The following is a 23,763-nucleotide window of genomic DNA, read 5'->3' as shown; positions in this document are numbered from 1 at the left end:
GTAAATAATTTTCATTAAACATTAAAAAAGCCCAAAAAGTGCAAATCTAAGGATGGGAAATTTATTTTATTTATAGAGAAATGCTGTGTTTTTATGAGATGGTTAATTTGTGTATTTCTTTTTGTCTCAGCTGCTGGATTATTTTTATTATTTTGGTTCTCTTTTACTTTAGCTTGGACCCTCATGTGGGGTCTGTAAATTAGCATTTTTTACATTTAAATTATTTTATATTTTCATGTTTTTTTATTATTTTTATTTCATTTTTTGATTTAATTTATTTTATTAAAAACACAGTGAAGGAGAGGAGCGGACCTCGTCTCTGTAAAGCAGCATTAATGTGTTTTTTTTAATAAATAATAATAATTTTTTACAGTTTTACTGCTGCTGCTGTGTTTTTTTTAATAGATAATATTTTTTTACGGTTTTGCTGCTGCTGCTGTGTTTTTTTTAATAGATAATAATTTTTTACGGTTTTGCTGCTGCTGCTGTGTTTTTTTTAATAGATAATATTTTTTTACGGTTTTGCTGCTGCTCCTGTGTTTTTTTTAATAGATAATTTTTTACGGTTTTACTGCTGCTGCTGTGTTTTTTTTAATAGATAATAATTATTTACGGTTTTGCTGCTGCTGCTGCTGTGTTTTTTTTAATAGATAATAATTTCTTACGGTTTTGCTGCTGCTCCTGTGTTTTTTTTTAATAGATAATATTTTTTTACGGTTTTGCTGCTGCTGCTGTGTTTTTTTTTAATAGATAATAATTATTTACGGTTTTGCTGCTGCTGCTCCTGTGTTTTTTTTAATAGATAATAATTTTTTACGGTTTTGCTGCTGCTCCTGTGTTTTTTTAATAGATAATTTTTTACGGTTTTACTGCTGCTGCTGTGTTTTTTTTTAATAGATAATAATTATTTACGGTTTTGCTGCTGCTGCTCCTGTGTTTTTTTTTTAATAGATAATAATTATTTACGGTTTTGCTGCTGCTGCTCCTGTGTTTTTTTTAATAGATAATAATTTCTTACGGTTTTACTGCTGCTGCTGTGTTTTTTTTTAATAGATAATAATTATTTACGGTTTTGCTGTTGCTGCTCCTGTGTTTTTTTTAATAGATAATTTCTTACGGTTTTGCTGCTGCTGCTGCTGTGTTTTTTTTAATAGATAATAATTTTTTACGGTTTTGCTGCTGCTGCTCCTGTGTTTTTTTTAATAGATAATAATTTTTTACGGTTTTGCTGCTGCTGCTCCTGTGTTTTTTTTAATAGATAATATTTTTTTACGGTTTTACTGCTGCTGCTGTGTTTTTTTTAATAGATAATTTTTTACGGTTTTGCTGCTGCTCCTGTGTTTTTTTTAATAGATAATTTTTTACGGTTTTACTGCTGCTGCTGTGTTTTTTTTTAATAGATAATAATTATTTACGGTTTTGCTGCTGCTGCTCCTGTGTTTTTTTTAATAGATAATAATTTCTTACGGTTTTGCTGCTGCTGCTGTGTTTTTTTTTAATAGATAATAATTATTTACGGTTTTGCTGCTGCTTCTGTGTTTTTTTAATAGATAATTTCTTACGGTTTTGCTGCTGCTGCTGCTGTGTTTTTTTTAATAGATAATAATTATTTACGGTTTTGCTGCTGCTTCTGTGTTTTTTTTAATAGATAATAATTTTTTACGGTTTTGCTGCTGCTGCTGTGTTTTTTTTTAATAGATAATAATTTTTTACGGTTTTACTGCTGCTGCTGTTGTGTTTTTTTAAAAAATATAATATTTTTTTACGGTTTTGCTGCTGCTCCTGTGTTTTTTTTAATAGATAATAATTTCTTACGGTTTTGCTGCTGCTGCTCCTGTGTTTTTTTTAATAGATAATTTTTTACGGTTTTACTGCTGCTGCTGTGTTTTTTTTAATAGATAATTTTTTACGGTTTTGCTGCTGCTGCTGTGTTTTTTTTAATAGATAATAATTTTTTACGGTTTTGCTGCTGCTGCTCCTGTGTTTTTTTTAATAGATAATAATTTTTTACGGTTTTACTGCTGCTGCTGTGTTTTTTTTTAATAGATAATAATTATTTACGGTTTTGCTGCTGCTCCTGTGTTTTTTTTAATAGATAATAATTTTTTACGGTTTTACTGCTGCTGCTGTGTTTTTTTTAATAGATAATAATTATTTACGGTTTTGCTGCTGCTGCTCCTGTGTTTTTTTTTTAATAGATAATAATTATTTACGGTTTTGCTGCTGCTGCTCCTGTGTTTTTTTTTTAATAGATAATAATTATTTACGGTTTTGCTGCTGCTGCTCCTGTGTTTTTTTTTTAATAGATAATAATTATTTACGGTTTTGCTGCTGCTGCTCCTGTGTTTTTTTTTAATAGATAATAATTATTTACGGTTTTGCTGCTGCTGCTCCTGTGTTTTTTTTAATAGATAATAATTTCTTACGGTTTTGCTGCTGCTGCTGCTGTGTTTTTTTTAATAGATAATAATTTCTTACGGTTTTGCTGCTGCTGCTCCTGTGTTTTTTTTAATAGATAATTTCTTACGGTTTTGCTGCTGCTGCTGCTGTGTTTTTTTTTAATAGATAATAATTATTTACGGTTTTGCTGCTGCTTCTGTGTTTTTTTAATAGATAATAATTTCTTACGGTTTTGCTGCTGCTCCTGTGTTTTTTTTTAATAGATAATAATTTTTTACGGTTTTACTGCTGCTGCTGTTGTGTTTTTTTAAAATATATAATATTTTTTTACGGTTTTGCTGCTGCTCCTGTGTTTTTTTTAATAGATAATAATTTCTTACGGTTTTGCTGCTGCTGCTGTTGCTCCTTCCTCTCCAGCTGAACCACCAGCGACCTCCTTTCTTTGGCATCTTCTCCTTCATGATGTTCTCCACGGCGGCCTGCAGCAGAAACATCGGGAGGAGAAAGAAAAAAAAACACACAAAAACACGTAAACAAAACATGTAAACAACTAAAGAAAATCAACAAACTGTGAGACTGAAGCTGGAAAATAAAGAAGCAGAAAAAAGGGGAGGAAAGTTTTTACGGAGCTGAAGGCCAGAGCTCCAGTCAGACAACAGAGGAGGAACTCTAGAGCAGAAAGAAAAGAAGCGAGGCAGGACGACTGACAAACCATAAATACAAGGAGGGGAAGAGAGGAAAACAACAACAACAACAACAACAACAACAGTGTGAGGACGCAGAGTCAGAGGTTAGACAGCAGGTCTGAGTTAAAGCAAGGAGAGAGACTGAAAAATAAAATAAAAAAAATCTGATTAAAAAAAAAACTAGTGAAAAATCAGGCAGAAAGAGGGCAAAAAATCTGCCCAAAAAATTTACAAAAAGTTAATGACAAAAAACTAGTGAAATAATCAGCAAATATTGGAAAAATAATGATAATTTTAGCTGATTTAAATACGTAGAAAATGTGTGATTTCATTATTATTAATATTTTAATTATATGATAAATTAGAAATAATAAATATTATTAATAAGAATAAAATATTTTATGTTTTTACAGTCCATATGAATTGCTTTTTTCCCTCATTTTTATTTCAAATAAACAAATATATAATTGTGTAAATTCCAAAATACAATTGGCTAATACAAATAAAAGTTTTAAAAAATGTGTAATTTGACAGTAAAGGATAGTACAAAAAATGACGATTATTTAATAATTACTATTAATATTATTATTATTATTTAAAAAACATTACCAAAACCATACAACCATTTTATTATTTTAATAATAATAATGATAATTCCAAAATACTGATTCTTAATATATAATTAATATATTTTTTTACAGTTAATGTGAAAATAAATACTTTTTTCTGTATTAAAAAAAACAAGATAATTGGCAATAACAGTAATTCAAAACAAACAAAAAAATCTGCAAACTTAAAAATATCTATCATTTATTAAATATTTTATTTACATAATTATTCTTAAGAGCAAATTTTTGTAAAATTATTCCAAATATTTTACTGATTTAAACACAATTTAAACTGTATTTTGCAGTCAAATGTTGTTAAAGAAAAAATTACTATTTGAAAAAAATATATAATTTTTATAGAATTAACATGTACATTTATATTTTTTTCTGTGTTTTTGTCTAGTTATTATCAACAAACGGGGAAAATGTTCAAAGAATGCGAGTTTAAACGCTGGTGGAGCTGCAGTTCTGTTTCCAGTCAGCAGGGGGAAGACTTTCAGTGTAACACCATCTGCAGTATCAGGTCTTACCTTTGGCAGAGGTTTCTGGAAGACCTGCAGGGCCAGGACCAGAGGAGCCGCCGTGCTCCAGTTATAGTACCTGGAACAGAATTTACCCGGATCAGCTTCATACGGGAAGGAAAACTAATTAATACGGAGCAGAGTTTATCTAAATCAGCTTTATTTCTGCATTTATAAGGAGCAGAATTTATTTATATCAGCTTTATTTCTGCATTTAAAGGGACCAGGACTGAGCAAACGCTGCTGTTTTTTGTGTTTATAACTGGGCTGATCATTATTTTAAACTATAATCTCGATAAATCGTGTCAGAAAATGGCCAAAATTAACTTTTAACGTCTTATTTTGTCCAAAAATATTCAGTTTATTGTCATAGAGGAGGAAAGAAACCAGAAAATATTCACATTTAAGAAGCAGGAATCAATGAATTCCCCTAAATAATTACTCAAACTAATTAATTGATAATAAAAACAGTCAGATCAATTTAAAAGTAATATTTGTGATTCTAAAATCTGCGGGAGGCGATCAAATCAGAGCTCAAAATCAGGATTAAACATTCTCAGTCTGCCTCCAAATTGGATGTTTATCAAGAGGAGTTTGGTTTAAATGAGCTGGGAATAAAAGCAGCTGGTCCTCAGAAAAACAAACTGTGTTAAAAGGCAAATTCTTCTTACTTTGAACCGATTTTCACGACTAAGTTTGGGTCGTCGATGATGGAGGGATTCTCTGTGAACTGCTGGTAGGAAATGATCTTCTCCTGAAACTGTTCTGCAAACACACAAACACACATTTTATTCAGATTAGTGGACGTTTAGAGGAAAAAGAAAATCACTGTTTGGTGGAGCTGGAAATAAAAACATCAAAAAACATCTCCAATATATCTACAAAACTCAGACAAAAATATCCAAAATATAAGAAAAATTTAAAATGTATATAAAAACAATAAATATGAAAAAAATCCCCATGTATGTAAATATATATTTAAAAAAATATGTAAAATGATCAAAAATACAATAAAATTTTGAAAAAAGTTTAAATATAATAAAATATTTTTTATATTTAAAAATATCAAAATTGATTAAAAATATTTTTTAAAAATACCAAAACAAAATATACAATATTTTAAAAAATTTAAAGAATTTTTTAAAGAAATTAAAAAAAAATGTTGAAATGTTTGTATGGAAAATATGCTTAATTCTATTTAAAATGTATAAATTTCAAATATTTGAAATATATTCTTGAAATAAAAGTCTTAAAAAATACCAAAACAATATCTGAAACATTTTAAAATTTTTAAAAAGTATATTTTATTTAAAACATATTTAAAAATATGAATCTTAAATATATTTAAAAATATTTTTAAATAAATACAAAAATGAAAGAAATATCAACAACACACCCAAAGTTTGTATTAAAAATATATTTAAAATATATAAATCTCAAATATATTAAATATATTTTTAAAAAGTGAAATCAACTGAAATATTAAACATAAAGCAATCCCAATAATACTACGAATACTCATAGAACTTTAAGCAATTTTCAATAAAAAAAAATATGTACATATATATATTTTATACATCTCAAAAATATCACAAACATTTTTAAAGTCTAAAGTTTTAGTTTGGAAATATATTTAAAAGTCTACAAATTCAAAACATTTAACAACTGAAGATTTTTTTTAATCTAAAAATAAAAAAAATCTAAAATTAAAATGTTCTGAGAAACCACTGGTTTAACCTGTAAATATGTGTTCTGTTTATTTAAAGCTTCTTATATCGTAAAATTATAATAAAATCTGTCAGATGAATGAGGTGGAGAAAGTAGAATATTTCTATATGAGATGTAGAAGAGTGAAAGGATGAAGTCACAAATAATAATAATAATAAATATTATCAGAGTATGAGGGGTGTTTTTAGGTATTCTGGTACCTTTAGTGATCTCCCTGCTGTCTGTTAATCCTCCACAGAGATAAATCAGAGTATTCTGGTATATTTTAGATTATTCTGGTACCTTTAGTGATCTCCCTGCTGTCCGTCAGTCCTCCACACAGAGAGATGCTGATGGACGGCAGGTCGGACATCTGATCACAGAAAGAATCCACTCCACTGTCGCCTCCAGAACTCGTGGACTGAGGAGACAAACTGCTGCTGTGGGGACCCGGATCAGAGACCGACCTGAAGGTGGCGCCGCTGTCACTGTGGAGGAGAAAAAAAACAGGAAAACATCAGAAACCTGAAACACACGAGGACACACTGATGTCTGGAAGGAACCAGGAGGAAACACACTCTTTAGATGTTGTTCAAATTCTTGGTTTTTTGTTTATTTGGAATTTATTTACATTTTTTAGTGCTTTTTTTCAGCAATGCAAGTGTTCAAAAATTATTTATTTTTCTATTATTTTCTGTCTTTTTCTTATTTTTTAATTTTATTGGATCTGCACGGTTTTCTGCCAACTCAGAGTTTGACTAAGTAAAAAAATATCATAAATTGTCCTTCGGGTCGCTGTGAGAGCTCAGAGTTAAAGTTTAAAACCGTAAACTAAACGGACCTCTTTGGGAAATAAAGCGCCGCCACTTCAGGTTCCAGATCTGTGATGTCATCCAGGTAAACGCCATCAGAGCCAAGATGGCGGCTCCTTTTGTCTGCAAGAAAAAAGGAAAAGATGAATTCAGTTCTTATCGTTTAGGAAATATGTTTACCGTGTGGTTCATCATTAGTCAAAAATGACTGAATATTACTACAAAATGAACAAAAACTCAACTAAAATGACATAAAATTGGTCCAAAATGAGTCAAAAATGGTTGAAAATGACTCAAAATGTTTCCAAAATTATTTTAAAAATTTCCAAAACAAGTTAAAAACTGTCCAAAGTGACTGAAAATTACTACAAAATGAATGAAAACTCAACTAAAATCACAGAAATTGGTCCAAAATGGTTGAAAATGACTCAAAATGCGTCAAAAATGCGTTTTTTTAAATTCTAAAACAAGCTAAAAATTGTCCAAAATGACAAAATGAATAAAAACTGGACTAAGATGACCAAAAATTGGTCCAAAAGGAGTCAGAAACAGCAGAAACTGGAGACATATAATTCTTACCTGTCCTCTTGGACGGAGACTCTGTCTTCCCGGGTGGACGGAGCGTCGTCTCCTCCATGTCCACCATCATTCCAGCTCCTCCAGAAGTCTCCATCTCCATCTTCAGGGTCTCCGTCTCCATGGCAACCGCCTCCTCCAGCATCTCGTTTCTGATCACCCTGAAGTGAGTGTTTTCTGAGACGGGGATGGAGACGGGACGAAGGAAGGAGGGCTGGAGGGAGACAGAGAGGAAACATCAGGAAACATCTGGAAACAGCAGCACAGACGGAGACCTGCTGCAGATGTTTAGATGCTGGTTACCGTGGCAGCATGAGGAAGCTCCCCCCAGGACCAGAGCATCGCCGGGTTCTGACCGTCTGACTTGGTGACGAGTTCAGAGTCGCTCTTTGGAGACGTTGGACGAGAGTTTCCAGGACTGGAAGAGGAAAAAACATTAATAAATTAAATCTGTTTTAATCTAAAAAATTACATTTTTGACAGAATTAAAAAGGTAGTTCTATGGAATATATTTTGTAAAAACATTTCTTATCTTCTTTGGTATTTGAATCTTTTTTAAAATATATATTTGACATTTAAATCTATTCATAGAAAGACGTTTGATGTTTGTCTTTAGGTTGAATTTTTTTAAAAAATGTATAAAGACTTTTCTTATATCTTTCTATATTTTGAAATATATATTTGTGATTTCTTAAAAAATCTTAGATACCTGTCAGGTTTTTTAAAAAATATTTCACTCATATTTTTATGAAGATGTTTGACATTTGACTTTCGGTAGAATTTTTACTTTTTTTGAAGACTTTTTTTATTATTGTGTATTTTTGAAATATTAAATATACTTTTTTCTTTGATATTTGAACGGATAATTTTTAATATGCTTTCAATATTTTGGATATATATTTTAAACAGATGTTTGATATTTGTCTTCAGGTCGAATTTTTACATTTTTTTCAAGATTTTTGGGGGGATTTTTCTTGTTTTTTGTGATGGTTTTTTTTAGATATTTACTAACTTTAATCTTTAATATTTTTAAAAAATATTTTGGATATATATTTTGGGAGTTTTCTTGACAGAAGAACTAGTTAACGAGCTAAATTGTCCAAATTAACTCAAGAAAATGAATGAAAATTGCTTAAAATTAATCTAAAATGATTAAAAACAGTAAAAAAAATGACTAAAAATGACTGAAAATGGCTTAAAATTCCTCTGATAAATAAAGATTTCTCTTCATTTGATAAAAAAATCTGCTTTACTGCCTCCTACGATAAACATCTGTATTGTAACTGTCCAGATGTGTTTCTGTCACTTCTACCTCTGAACTGGACTCCATTCTCCGTCTGATCGAGTGTAGAGACTCGTCTGTTTGTACGAACCGCCGGTCGAAGCCGTTGTCTCGTCTCTCAGAGACCTGCAACACAAACATTTATAATTAGATTTTTGATACATATTCTGGGACATTTTCAACAGAAGAACAAGCTAATAGCTCCAAAATTGCACACATTTAGTCATAAATGACTGAAATTCTATCTAAAACAAGCAAAAAAAAGTGTCAAAAAAAGAAAATGGCATAAAAATGAATCCAAAATGACAAAAAAATCATTTAAAATGACTAAAAAATGAGTGAAAACAACTTAAAAATCATTCAAAATTACTAAAAAACATCCAAAATAACAAAAACAATTAATGAAAATGGCTTAAAACTCATCCAACATTACTAAAAATAGTCAAAAACAACTAAAAAACAAGTGAAATTTGCTTAAAATCCATCCAAACTGACTGAAAAACTGCCAAAATTAATAATTTGATGTTTCAGTGATTTCTCTCCGTTCTGTTGGATTCTGTGTTTAAACTCTGGTTGGATTTCCAGCCGTGTGGAGGAGAACATGTGACGAGTAAAACATGTATGTAGCCTCTGTCACTGCTCCGTTCTCCACTGCAGATGTTTTATTCCTTCATGTGAGTTCAAACCGGCGTCACATGGAAGCAGAAGCAGAAACATTTCTATTTCTGCTGTTTTCACGTATTCATTCTGTTCATGTCTGGATTCACGGCACGTTTCTTCTTGTGATCTTATTTCTATTATTTTTGTCGCTTGTTTTGATATTTTTCTAGGACGTTCAACATGTTTTATATTTAAGATTTTTCTATATTACTTTTTTTATATTAATTTCGTTTCATTAAAAAATCCATTAAATAATGCCCGGCTGTCGTGACATTTGATTTCTTTTTAGATTTTTCTATATTTAACTAAATAGATATTTGTGATATTGATAACATTTTTCATATATTTTTTCATTTATTTATGTGTGTGATTTCATATCTTTGTATATTTATCTAAATATAGATTTGTGATATTCTTCTTTTTTGGTATATTTTTATTTTCTAGGACGTTTAACTGGTTTTATCTTTAATATATTTCTATATTTGTGATTTAAAGTTTTGTTTTTTGTTTTTAAATTTCATTTTAAATTCCTCTTAAGGAGATTTTTTTTCTATATCTGAACATATTTGTTACGTGTCTGGTTTCTTCTTATTTATTTTTCCCACCTGTCCTCGTCGTCGGAGCTCATCTCGATGCTGAACATCTAAACATATATTTTATTATTATTATTATTATTATTAATTATTTTTCCCACCTGTCCTCGTCGTCGGAGCTCATCTCCATGCTGAACATCTATACATATATTTTATTATTATTATTATTATTATTATTAATTATTTTTCCCACCTGTCCTCGTTGTCGGAGCTCATCTCCATGCTGAACATCTAAACATATATTTTATTATTATTATTATTATTATTAATTATTTTTCCCACCTGTCCTCGTCGTCGGAGCTCATCTCGATGCTGAACATCTAAACATATATTTTATTATTATTATTATTATTATTATTAATTATTTTTCCCACCTGTCCTCGTCGTCAGAGATCATCTCGATGCTGAACATCTAAACATATATTTTATTATTATTATTATTATTATTAATTATTTTTCCCACCTGTCCTCGTCGTCGGAGCTCATCTCGATGCTGAACATCTAAACATATATTTTATTATTATTATTATTAATTATTTTTCCCACCTGTCCTCGTCGTCGGAGCTCATCTCGATGCTGAACATCTAAACATATATTTTATTATTATTATTATTAATTATTTTTCCCACCTGTCCTCGTCGTCGGAGCTCATCTCGATGCTGAACATCTAAACATATATTTTATTATTATTATTATTAATTATTTTTCCCACCTGTCCTCGTCGTCGGAGCTCATCTCGATGCTGAACATCTAAACATATATTTTATTATTATTATTATTAATTATTTTTCCCACCTGTCCTCGTCGTCGGAGCTCATCTCGATGCTGAACATCTAAACATATATTTTATTATTATTATTATTAATTATTTTTCCCACCTGTCCTCGTCGTCGGAGCTCATCTCGATGCTGAACATCTAAACATATATTTTATTATTATTATTATTATTATTAATTATTTTTCCTACCTGTCCTTGTCGTCGGAGCTCATCTCGATGCTGAACATCTATACATATATTTTATTATTATTATTATTATTATTAATTATTTTTCCCACCTGTCCTCGTCGTCGGAGCTCATCTCGATGCTGAACACGTCGTCGTCGTCGGCTGAATAATCTCCGCTCTCCTCCCTCCTCACGCTGTCGGCTCTGTTCTTCCTCCTCCTCTTCCTCCTCTTCTTCGTCTCTCCGCTCAGAGAACCCAGAGTTTGGACGGGAGGACCGGAGCTCCTCATCAGGGAGACGTCGTCAGACAGGATGGGAGACGTGGCCAGGTAGGAGGGAACCACTTCCTGTTTGGACAGGAAGTGAAGGAATGAATTACGTTTTAGTTTAATATTTCTGTTTTCTGCTACTTCCTTCTTTCACCACATCTCAGAGGGAAAGACTGAACTTTTTTCTACTTTTTTTCTGACAGATTTATAAGATCCACAATTCAGACCAAGAATACAAATAAAAGCTTTTAAAATACAAAACAGATGAGACGGGTTTAATTATTTTTGGAAATATTTGTGATTTGTTTTGTTCCAATTTAGATTTTTCAAATGGCAATTTTTCTATATTTCTATACTTTTAAAATATATTTTTATATTTTATTTTCTTCGGGATTTAACTGGTTCAGTCATTAAAACTTTCATTGTGATTTTTGAAGATTTTTTAGAAATATTTGACATTTTAAATTAAAAATCATTTACATTATATTTATCCTTTTAAAACAAACGTTTTGGATGTTTTAAAATTAAATATAGAATAGAAAGGCATACATATGTATATATTTTTTCAATATTTTTAAACATTTATGGGATATTAAAAAAATAGTTTGGGTTTTTAATGTTTTTCTGTTGTATTCAAATTTTTTACCTATAATATTTCTTCATATTTTGATATATTTTACATTTTAGATTTTTTTTATTTTTAGGTATATTTGATATTTTAAATTTAAAATTTTATAGATTTTTGGTCTTTAAAAAATATTTTTAGATGTTTTAAAACAGAACATTGATTTTGTTTTCAAAAAATAAATACAGTTTTTTGGTATTTTTTTCATATTTTTCTGCTAAATTTAATTTAAAAAAAAAAGATTTCTTTATGTTTTGACATTTATATTTGACATTTTACTTTTTTAGGTGTTCTACTTTTCATTGCTTCATATTTCTTTGCTATTTTTGCTATTTTTAAATAGAATTTTAGGCTTTTAAAAAGATAATCTTATGTTAGATTAACAAATTAAATGATTATCAACTATTAAATCAAGCCTGATAAACATTTAATCAGTTTTTAAGATAAAATAAAGTCTAAATTATGTGATTCCAGCTTCTTAAATGTGAATATTTTCTGGTTTCTTTCCTCTGTGACAGTAAACTGAAGATCTTTGAGGAAACTCTGAGCCACATTTTGAACATTTTAGAGACTAAATAAATGATTAATTTATGCAGAAACTAATCACCAGATTCGTACAATCCAAACCAGGACTTTTATTTTGAAACTTTACCTCCAGTTTGGTGCTTTTATTTAAATCTGATTTTCTGGCAGGAGTTTTTTCTTTGCTGTACTGATGGGTTTACTTTAGTGAAGAATCTAAATACCAAACAGTGAAAACATGCAGAAACTGTGACTTTAAGCTGCTTTTAAAACAGAAATCCTGAAGGTTTCTGCAGCAGAAAACTTTCCTCCTGATTGTTTTTTAGCAGACGAACCAAAACACGTGACGGTTTGAAGTAAACCTCTGACATCAACAGGAAAATATTCACATCCAGCCTCTCTGCTGAGGGAAAAACTGGACGATAAAACCCTCCAGAAACCACTTTCTACATGTTTTTGGTAAAAATCCTCCATAAATCACCTCCTGCATGTTTCTGTTCTGTGGAACAAGCGTCTCCTTCTAGGAAAAGAACATTCTTTCCAGGAGTCTCCAGAGAAAACGATCATGTGGAGACTGGTGGAAAAAAGGAAGAAAAACTGGAGTCAGAGAAGGATTTGTGGTCGATCCAGCGCCTCACGTTTTTCCCTCCATGAGCCAGAAGAAAGAAAAGAAACTGGAATCCGACACCAGAGAATCCATCAGCAGCTGCACATGTTCCACGTTAAAAAAGAGTTTAAAACCAGATGGAAAAAGAGGAAAGTCTGCAGGAAAAACCACCTCACGTGAAGCCTTAAAACAGAGCTTCAAAAACACTGAAACTAAAGGTAAAACCAGAACAAATGAGGGTTAAATGTAAATAATAAAAACACTGAAACTAAAGGTAAAACCAGAACAAATGAGGGTTACATTTAAATGATAAAAACACTGAAACTAAAGGTAAAACCAGAACAAATGAGGGTTACATTTAAATGATAAAAACACTGAAACTAAAGGTAAAACCAGAACAAATGAGGGTTAAATGTAAATAATAAAAACACTGAAACTAAAGGTAAAACCAGAACAAATGAGGGTTAAATGTAAATAATAAAAACACTGAAACTAAAGGTAAAACCAGAACAAATGAGGGTTACATTTAAATGATAAAACACTGAAACTAAAGGTAAAACCAGAACAAATGAGGGTTAAATTTAAATAATAAAAACACTGAAACTAAAGGTAAAAACAGAACAAATGAGGGTTAAATTTAAATAATAAAACACTGAAACTAAAGGTAAAAACAGAACAAATGAGGGTTAAATTTAAATAATAAAACACTGAAACTAAAGGTAAAACCAGAACAAATGAGGGTTAAATTTAAATAATAAAAACACTGAAACTAAAGGTAAAACCAGAACAAATGAGGGTTAAATTTAAATAATAAAAACACTGAAACTAAAGGTAAAAACAGAACAAATGAGGGTTACATTTAAATGATAAAAACACTGAAACTAAAGGTAAAACCAGAACAAATGAGGGTTACATTTAAATGATAAAACACTGAAACTAAAGGTAAAACCAGAACAAATGAGGGTTAAATTTAAATAATAAAAACACTGAAACTAAAGGTAAAACCAGAACAAATGAGGGTTAAATTTAAATAATAAAAACACTGAAACTAAAGGTAAAACCAGAACAAATGAGGGTTAAATTTAAATAATAAAAACACTGAAACTAAAGGTAAAACCAGAACAAATGAGGGTTAAATTTAAATAATAAAAACACTGAAACTAAAGGTAAAACCAGAACAAATGAGGGTTAAATTTAAATAATAAAAACACTGAAACTAAAGGTAAAACCAGAACAAATGAGGGTTAAATTTAAATGATAAAACACTGAAACTAAAGGTAAAAATATTGGATATATTTAACAATATAAATAAAAAAGGTTTAGGAGGATGTTTGACATTTAAAACATATTTTTTGAGGTTGCTAAATTTAAATTTCAAAGTTTTCTTAAGGAGAGTTTTATTTGTATTTTTCTCCCTATGTTTTTGTACTATTTTTATTTTTTAGTGTTTTTTCTCTTCTCATTTTCTATATTTTTAAAATATAAATATAGAAATAAATATATATATTTGTGAAATTATGGAATTTTGTCGTGTATTTTGGTATTTCTATATTTGTGATATTAAAATGTTTTTTTCATATATCTGGACTTTAAGTGTCATTAAGATTTTGACATTTCTTATATATTCATCTTTTTATTTTTTATTACATTTTTTATATTTTAAATGAATTTTTTTTCAGATTTTACTAAATATATATTTGTGATTTTTTTTTAGTTTGTTGTGTGTTTTGGTATTTTTCAGGCATGTTTAACTGGTTTTATCTTTAATATTTTTTTAAGTTTGTGATTTTTAAATATTCCTTCAAATACTGGAAATTTAAAAATATTTGTTATTAAGATTTTAACTTTGTATTAACATTTTTATGTTCATCTTAGTTTAATTTAAAAAAATCTATTTATTTATATTTTTGATGAATGTTTGCATTCTTCTTTAGGAGATATTTGTAAATATATATCGGTGATATTTTAATTTTTTTATTCTATTTTGATATTTTTCTGTCTAGTTACTAAATAATCCTGAGCTGTCCTGATAACCAATGAATCAGTTTAATTAAGTTTTTAAGAGAAAAGTGTAACTTCTGTAATCTGCTTCACTGTGAATGTTTTCTGAAGCAGAAACTACAGAATTCTCAGCAGGAAACTTGAATCATGTGAATCTTTTAAACTTCTTCTTCATAAACTGGAGGTAAAATCAAAGTTTTTAGGGTCAAACATGCCGACTTTCTAGGAGCAGATCAGTTGAATGTGGGTCAGAAAATAAATTCAGCCTCCAGGAGCAAACAGAGCGACGCTTTGAGGAGAAGTTCCAGCTGAGAGGAGGTTTGGCTGTTTCTGTTTTCATTTCAGTCTATGAGGCCTTACAGAGCAGATAAACCAGATGAATCCAAACCTGACGGTGAAAAGCGTTTTTAAAGCTCCTCAGAGGTTCAGATAAAAACCGCCAAACGTCACCTCATCGTTTTCTGTCTCCTGGACAAAGAAAGCTTCTCCGTTGTCGCCCAGCTTCATGTGCAGATCCACCGGCTCCCCGTTGATTTCCATGTCCACCTGCAGGAAATAAAAATAAAGATTAAACATTTCTACATAAAGTCCATGTCCACCTACAGGAAATAAAAATAAAGATTAAACATTTCTACATAAAGTCCATGTCCACCTACAGGAAATAAAAATAAAGATTAAACATTTCTACATAAAGTCCATGTCCACCTGCAGGAAAAGAAAAAAAGCAGAGAATTAAATGCTTTTACTCAAAGACGGACTCCTGGAGGAAAGAAAAAGGCTCAAGTTTTCTACTTAAAACCAGAGAAAAGTAAAATTTATTCCCCAAAATGTTAAAGATTCAGGAAGTTTTGCAGACATTTTCTTTAATTTATTGATTTGTATTGATTTTATTTATTGTCTCATATCGTTAAAGTTTTAAATTTTATATTGTTTTGTTTAAATATTTTTAAAAAATTATTTTTGGATATTTTTTAAAAATATATTTTCAGTATTTTTTAGGTATTTTTTGCTGCTTTTTAAAAAAACATTTCTGCTTCTTAACTGATTTAATCTGTAATACTTTCAGAAATTTTAGCTTTTTTTCATATAGATTTTTGGAAATATTTGACATTTTAAATGCATTTCCTTTTTCATCCTTTAAACTGAATGTTTGATGTTTTAAACATTTTGTTATTTTTCTACATTTTTTTAAAAAATAATTTCTGATATTTCTATGATTTTGTTTTTATTTTTATTTTTTAGATTTTTCCTGGATATGCAACTGATTTAATCTGTAATATTATCAGAATTTTTTCTTTTTTAAAATATATGTTTTTGATGCTTTAAATTGAAAGTTTGTTTTAAATAATAGTGTATTTTGCTAGTTTTTCATATTTTTAAAATATTAGTACTGATTTTTTTTTAAATGTTGCATTCATAAAAATGTTTTTCCTGGATATTTAACTGTATTTAATCTGCAATAATTTTTCTGAAACAGATTTTTGAAATGTATTTTTGGAAATATTTGACATTTGACATTTTTATTTCAATAAAAATGTTTGACATTTTTTAAAAAATATATTTATTGATGCTTTGAGACTGTCAATTTTTTTTATTTTCCAAAATTTCTTTAGAATTCGTTTCTGATATTAGATTTTATAAAATGTGTTTTTTTTATTTGTTTTTCATTTTTATATATATATATTTTAGAATTTTATAAAATATAATTCTTGGCTGTCCTGAAAACCAGTTAATCTGTTTACATTTTTAATAGAACAAAACTGTCTAAAAACTTGATGAACTCCTGACTCATTAGTTTTGTAATGATTCTGTTTTTATTCTGCTCATTCATCTCCTCACCACTTTCTCCCTGGACCTCAGGACGCCCATCTTCCCGAAGCGAACGTGGAACGGAGAGCACTGCAGCGAGCCGTCGGGCTGCCGCACCACGATGACGTCGATGCAGCCGGAGAGCGTCGCCGGGTTCAGACCTCGATAAAGTTCCTTCACCTGGACGAACACCTGACCGGCCAGCTGGCCCACGTAGTTCATGGTCAGACGGGTCTGAGGACGGACAGGAAACACAGGAATCAGTAAAAAAATACTTTAATTTAGACAGGAAAATGCTAATGTCATTTTTTACAGATTCTCCCTTTACTTTGTTAAATTACACACAATACCTGGTAAAATAACTGAAAAATAATATTTATTTACTGTAAAAAAAGAGCAAAAATTCTGATAAAGTAATAAATAAGTCGATGTTTTTATAATAATTAATTTACAAGATATGACTGTAAAATTACACTATTAGACTGAAAATAAATGGCCTAAAATATCATTTTAAGGATATTTACTATCATTTAAAAATAAAGTTTTCTACATTTAGGACTGAAAAATAGTAAATATTTTTCTTTTTTTTTTTTTACAAATTTTACCTGTTTTTGTTTTTAAATTACAGATTTAAAAAAAATGTGTAAAATCAAAGAAATATTTATTTTAATGAATTTTAATTTATATTTATTCATTTACTTCATTCGTAAAAATAGCATTATTGTTATTTTTACAGATATTTGTTATGTTATTATATTATGGTTTACTAAAATGATGTATATTAAGTAAATTATTTACAAAGTATTTTATTTGAATAAAAAAATCATATGTCAGGTAAAACCATAGGAAAAATATAGATTTACATGATAACTGTAAAAAATAAAAAAGAATAATAATGTCAGCATCAAACATGTATTTTTTTTTCCAATGTGTGGCTCTAAAATCTAGAGCTTTGCTGTTAAAATAGCATTAATTTACAGATATTTTACATTAGTTTTAATCCTTTTTTAGTTTTTGAACGCTGCAGGACTCCAGTGTGTTTTTATTGTATTTTTTCTGACACCTTCATCTTTTACCAGATGCTTTTTAGAGAGTAAAGTCAGCAGAGAATCTGATAATGTGGTTTAAAAATGACACGGCTGCTGGTTTCCACAGACATCGACCTTCAGACGTTTAAGATCTAAACTCTCAGATCAGATCTCAGAGGTAAAAACCAGGAAACAAAAGTCTGGAAGTGACTTTCTGCAGACAGAAACCTGGAGAAGCTTAGTCCAGCTGCTCCAGAGGTCAGAGGTCAGACCAGTCAGCTGGAGGTGATGTCATAAGTTTCCATGAAGCTCATTGGCTGAGCAGAGATCAGAGAAGTTGAAGGAGACTGAAGAGGAAGCTGCAGACGTCTGGAACTATTTTAATTTAACTCCACAGTAAACTCTAGATTGTTTAGAGACTTTAAACAACAAAACCAAAGTTTCTTTTGGTTTGATTTTATAAATATAATTTTAAATTATTTTTAGAATTTTTAAAAAATACATCTTTTTTGAATATTTTGGGGTATTTTTTGATAGTTAAAATTTTTCTTGGAAATTTCTAGTATAAATGAATGCAGAAAAACACAAATTGGTGCATAAAAACCTTCACTGCTGCTGCTTTATTCCACGTTTCTGTTGAGTCCTTAAAACTCCTAAAATGTGTTTTCTGAAGGTGTTTTGCAGATTTTATTAAACCCACAGTGTCTAGGACTAAAGTGAACATTTAACCTGATTTCTGCAGAAGCTGATGCAGTATTTACATTTCTGTGATGCAAACACCAGATAAACACAGCATTTTGTTCCCCTTTATGTAAATAAACACATTTGCAGCAGAAATCAGAATCAGTTTTATTGCCAAGTATGTTTTTACACTTACAAGGAATTTTCTCTGGTGCTCTTGGTGCAAGTACAATAAAATAAAATAAAATAGTAAGTAAAGAGATGTAAGAAATATGGTTAAAATAGACAAGGTATATACAGTTACTACACAGTAGTAACTAATAATTAATATAGTCAACAGAGCTGATTAGCAGTGGCACGGGCAGTGTTCATCAGTGATGCAGCAGAGGGGAAGAAGATGTTCTTGTGGCGAGAGCTTTTAGTCCTGATGGACCGCAGCCTCCTGCCTGAGGGGAGGGGTTCAAAAAGTTTGTGTCCAGGGTGAGAGGGGTCGGCCAAGATCTTGGTTGCACACCTTAAAGTCCTAGAGGTGTACAGATCCTGGAGGGATGGCAGGTTACATCCGATCACCTTCTCAGCAGAGCAGATGATGTCCTGCAGCCTGCTCTTGTCCTGAGCGGTGGCTGCAGGGTACCGGACGGTGATGGAGGAGGAGAGGATGGACTCTATGATGGTCGTGTAGAAGTGCACCATCATAGTCTTTGGCAGGTTGAACTTCTTCAGCTGCCTCAGGAAGTACATCCTCTGCTGTGCCTTCCTGGTTATGGAGGTGATGTTCATCTCCCACTTCAGGTCCTGGGAGATGATGGATCCCAAAAAGCAGAAAGACTCCACGGTGAGCACTGTGGAGTCAGAGAGCTTGATGGGAGCAGGGGGGGGGGGGTTTGTTCCTCCTGAAGTCCACCACCATCTCCACTGTCTTCTGGGTGTTGAGCTCCAGGTTGTTCCTGCTGCACCAGCTCACCAAGTTGTCTACCTCCAGTCTGTAAGCAGACTCATCCCCATCAGAGATGAGTCTGATGAGGGTGGTGTCATCAGCAAACTTCAGGAGTTTGACAGACTGGTGCCTGGAGGTGCAGCTGTTGGTGTACAGGGAGAACAGCAGTGGGGAAAAAACACAGCCTTGGGGGGAGCCAGTGCTGATGGTCCTGGTCTCAGAGACTTGTGTCCCCAGCTTCACATGCTGCTTCCTGTCAGACAGAAAGTCTGTGATCCATCTGCAGGTGGAGGCAGGAACACTCAGCTGGAGGAGCTTGTCCTGGAGCAGGGCAGGGATGACCGTGTTAAAAGCAGAACTGAAATCTACAAACAGGATCCTGGCGTAGGTTCCTGCTGAGTCCAGGTGCTGCAGAATGAAGTGGAGAGCCAGGTTGACGGTGTCATCCACCGACCTGTTGGCTCTGTAGGCGAACTGCAGGGGGTCTAGAAGAGGGTCTGTGACGGCTTTTAGGTGAGGAAGCACAAGGCGCTCAAAAGACTTCATCACCACAGAGGTCAGAGCGACAGGTCTGTAATCATTAAGTCCAGTGGGTCTTGGCTTCTTCAGGACAGGGATGATGGTGGAGGTCTTGAAACAGGCTGGAACGAAGCATGTCTCCAGAGATTCATTAAAGATGTCAGTGAAGCCTGGAGACAGTTGATCAGCACAGTGTTTCAGGGTGGAGGGGGAGACAGAGTCAGGTCCTGCTGCTTTGTGGGGGTTCTGCCTCCTGAATAGTTGTTACGGCCACAGCCGTATTCTGGCTCCTCCCCTGTGCTTGTGTGTGTGTGAGTGCTTGTGTGTACGTGTGTGTGTGGCTGTCTATTTTCTCAGGCTGCTGTCAATCCGCTCCACCTGTGCTGAGTGATTGGAATCAGCTGCTGTGCCCTCGTCAGCCAATCCGGTGTGGCCCTGGTTCAGCATAAGAAGCTGGAGTGCTCTGAGGATGGAGGGCTTGTCGCTGTACTCCAGTCTTGCCCATGTGCCTCATCGTAGTGCAAACTTTGTTAGCCATCCGGTCGTTGTGGAGGCACTAGTCTTTTTCGTAGCTGTTGTTTACACACGCTGTGTTTAGGTTTATCGGGTCCATTTAGGATTTTTCTGTTAATTGATAGCTCTAGTTTAGAGTCTCTTTTTGTTCTCGTTTATATTTATTTTTACCTCGTGACTAGTGTTCTCCGTTTTTCTTTTATTTGTACCTCATTTTCATTTCTTTATAATAAAAATCTTTAAAGCCAAAACCATCTGGCTCTTATGTTGCTTCCCTTACCCATTTCACGAGCCAGGGCTGTAACAATAGCCTGTTGACGTCTCTCTCCTTATACGATGCAAACACCAGATTTAACTCATGTTCTGCATTCTGCATTTCCCTTTGCATAAATAAACATTTTTCTAGCATAAATTGTTGTAGAAAAGTCACAGATCGTTGCATTAAACACTCTTTTGCATTTCCTCCATAACTGCCTGCAGCTGGAACCAGACGAGGGCCTCTGAATGGTTGCAGCTCCGCAGAAGAAGATGGAGCGACGCCAACACGTTATCCCGGATCCGTCTGAAGATCAGGGAACTAATTTTAGAGCTCCAATATCTGCCGGTGGACGACCTTCGCTGTGGTGAATTATTAAGAGGATTTTCCAGCCGAGGAGTCGAGTTTCAGACTGCTGCAAACAGAGGAGTTTAGGTTCAGCCTAAAAATAGACGTCTGGAGATGAAACGTTCACTGCAAGAACCTCATCCTCTGAAGCAGCAGCAGCTCGACGTTTCTCACATTTAAAGCCTGAAACAGCTGAATCATGCACATCCTCACCCACCAGGAAACACAGAGACAGGAGTTCAATCTGGAGCTAGAAACCTGAGTAATCCATCAGCTTCAAGGTTCACTGTAGTCCTAAAATAAGACGCAAAATACCTTCAAATCTCCTCTATTATGAGGCTGTTGATGGAAAAATGAATCAAAACGACAAAAACGATCACATTCCTCATCAGAACTGGACTGAAAACACATTTTTAGGACTCATAAAACCTGAAATTCTGAAGAAAGTGGCAACAGTGAAGGTTTTTTTGCACCAGTTTGTGTTTTTTTCTGCATCAATTTCTGCTAGAAATGTATTTATTTAAGAAACATGAGTTAAATCTCATGTTTGCATCACAGAAATCTAAATAATTCAGTCAACTTCTGCAAAAATCAGGTTAAATGTTCACCTCAGTCCTAAAATATTCTGAAAAACACCTTCAAATCTCCTTTATCATGAAGCTGTTGGTGGAAAAATGAATCAAAATGACAAAAACAACCACATTCCTCATCAGAACTGGACCGAAAACACATTTTTAGGACTAAAAAAAAAACAGAAATTAGGAAGAAAGCAGCAGCAGTGAAGGTTTTTAGGCAACAATTTGTGTTTTTCTGCATTATTTAGGATAGAAATGAGTTTATTTATGCAGAAATGAGTTGAATCTGGTGTTTGCATCACAGAATCCTGCAAAAATCATATAATTCTTTCAGCTTCTGCAAAAAATCTGGTTAAATAGACACTGTGGGTTTAATATAATGTGTAGAATACTTTCAGAAAACACATGTGAGGAGTTTTAGATACTCAACACTCCAGAATTTCTGAAGAAACTGGCTGCAGTGAAGGTTTCTATGCAAGAACTTGTATTTTTTACTGCTGCAAATGTGTTTATTTACATAAAGAGAAACCCAGAATGCTGCGGCTATCTGGTGTTTGCATCATATAAATCTAAATATTCCAGTAAACCTCTGCAGAAATCAGGTTAAATGTTCACTTTAGTCCTAAAATATTCTCCAAAACTCCTTAAAATCTCCTTTTTTATGAGGCTATTGGTGGAAAAATGAATCAAAATGACAAAAAAGATCACATTCCTGATCAGAACTGAACTAAAAATATATTTTCAGGACTCATAAAACAGAAATTTGGAAGACAAATGCAGAAACACGAGTTAAATCTGGTGTTTGCATCACAGAAATGTAAATAATTCTGTCAAATTTAGGAAAAATTCGGGTTAAACTGAAACTCTAGGTTTAATAGAAAGTGTAGAATACGTTCAAAAACACATTTTCGGATTTTTTTTTGTACTCACTACAACATATTTGGCAGAAAACAGCAGCAGTGAAGGTTTTTTGCACTAGTTAGTTGTTGAGGAACGATTCTGCTCACATCTAACAGGCAGCTGCGGGTAAATCGGAATAAAAACAGCCTCATACCTCGTCAATCTGAATATTCCCGCAGATTTATTCCACACAAACAGCAGCGTTTCCTCCTCAGACTCCAGCAGCAGCTCCTGGTTCGGAGCTCTGGTTCTGCTTTTACGCGTAAAGACGCACAGCTCCACCGCCTCGTCTCCTCCTCTGGCGGCTCCGCTTCACCGCGCAGCTACGTCACTGCGCCGTGACGTCACCCACAGCCCTCTGGCCAATCAGATTCGAGCTGGCGAGTTGCGAAACGCGGCGCTGCAGCTGCCACAGTGGCGGAGAATCACGGAGAACAGCTGAGTGGATGCGTAAAGAAAAGTGTGGATGGCAAAGTTCCAAATAGTGAGCTGTAAAAGTCTGTGTGGCTTCTTCAGTATCACCAACAAACAGCAGAAATGTGAAGGGATCAGCTGATAGATCCTCACAGCCATGAAGGAGCTTTTCTGCCAAACTTCACTGGAGTTAATTCAGACATTTTTCTGTGATTTTACAAAAGTTAGAATCAGTAATTTGCCAAAACATGAAAAATCTGTAAAATAATAATTTTAGAATTTTTTTTGGAAACTTAATTCATTTATTTTTTATTACTTTTTACTTATTGTAATTTTTTTAAATTAAAAAAAAAACTCTGTAAAACGGCAAATTTAAACACAGTAAATAAGAGTGTAATTTAACGGTCAAATGTAAAAAAAAAGACATATTTGAGTGGCATTTTTTTAACATAATGTTAATTAATATTTTTTTCTAATATTAATATTTTTATGTTTTTTCTGTGCTTTTACTTTAGTGTAACTCAACAGAGAAAATATGTAAAATAACAATAAATTGTACCAAATATGCAGTTAAAAGCTGTTGAAAAACATTTATTTTTGACTTTGTAAAAATAATTAGAGACTAATAAAACCGTAATAAACAAGCAATCAAGAAAAACTAGCAGCGCGTAAAGGTAAGACAAACAATAAAAATTGGATTAGAGAAAATTAAATGGAAAAATGTGACTTATTGTTGAGTTTATTAACTTTCCAGAAGGTTTTAGCTTCATAATTTTTCATGATTTCAGTTCAGTTTATGGTGAAGAAATGAAAACTAAAGGAGTGACTGATGATAAAAATGCTCATAAATGACTAAATTATTCATAGATTTAATAATATCTGGGCTCTAACCGGTCAGATCGTGTCATAAAGGTGAACTTTGGTGACCTTTAGGGGTGAAACAGGTGAGAAAGTGAGTCAGTGTGTCAT

The 23,763-nt window shown here is 32.3% G+C and overlaps 1 protein-coding gene and 1 long non-coding RNA gene across 3 annotated transcripts in view; one reads left to right on the top strand and one right to left on the bottom strand.

Annotated features, from left to right (window-relative positions):
• The window catches only part of lpin1b (lipin 1b), a 31,036-nt gene extending 8,334 nt beyond the window's left edge, over positions 1-22,702 (bottom strand). The window contains exons 1-13 of one of the 2 annotated variants that reach the window (XM_051936667.1): positions 22,535-22,702; positions 16,654-16,857; positions 15,265-15,360; positions 10,940-11,137; positions 9,947-9,984; positions 8,623-8,718; positions 7,614-7,728; positions 7,314-7,524; positions 6,764-6,857; positions 6,226-6,410; positions 4,887-4,980; positions 4,225-4,294; positions 2,781-2,879 (exon numbers count right to left, since the gene is read on the bottom strand). In XM_051936667.1, the coding sequence (XP_051792627.1) occupies positions 2,781-2,879; positions 4,225-4,294; positions 4,887-4,980; positions 6,226-6,410; positions 6,764-6,857; positions 7,314-7,524; positions 7,614-7,728; positions 8,623-8,718; positions 9,947-9,984; positions 10,940-11,137; positions 15,265-15,360; positions 16,654-16,845 (1,488 nt within the window). In that variant the 5' untranslated portion in view covers positions 16,846-16,857; positions 22,535-22,702. Of the gene's footprint in view, positions 1-2,780; positions 2,880-4,224; positions 4,295-4,886; positions 4,981-6,225; positions 6,411-6,763; positions 6,858-7,313; positions 7,525-7,613; positions 7,729-8,622; positions 8,719-9,946; positions 9,985-10,901; positions 11,138-15,264; positions 15,361-16,653; positions 16,858-22,534 lie in introns of both variants that reach the window. The other variant, XM_051936666.1, reaches the window with a different exon arrangement.
• On the top strand, positions 13,224-14,134 carry LOC127530293 (uncharacterized). The gene is made up of 3 exons (XR_007936786.1): positions 13,224-13,422; positions 13,533-13,644; positions 13,756-14,134. It is a non-coding gene; the product is annotated as an uncharacterized LOC127530293 (long non-coding RNA).
• Positions 22,703-23,763: the final 1,061 nt, after the last annotated feature.

This window comes from Acanthochromis polyacanthus, chromosome 16, assembly GCF_021347895.1.
Source record: "Acanthochromis polyacanthus isolate Apoly-LR-REF ecotype Palm Island chromosome 16, KAUST_Apoly_ChrSc, whole genome shotgun sequence".
NCBI classification, from domain to species: Eukaryota; Metazoa; Chordata; class Actinopteri; family Pomacentridae; genus Acanthochromis; species Acanthochromis polyacanthus.
This window is presented reverse-complemented; position numbering and strand designations above follow the sequence as displayed.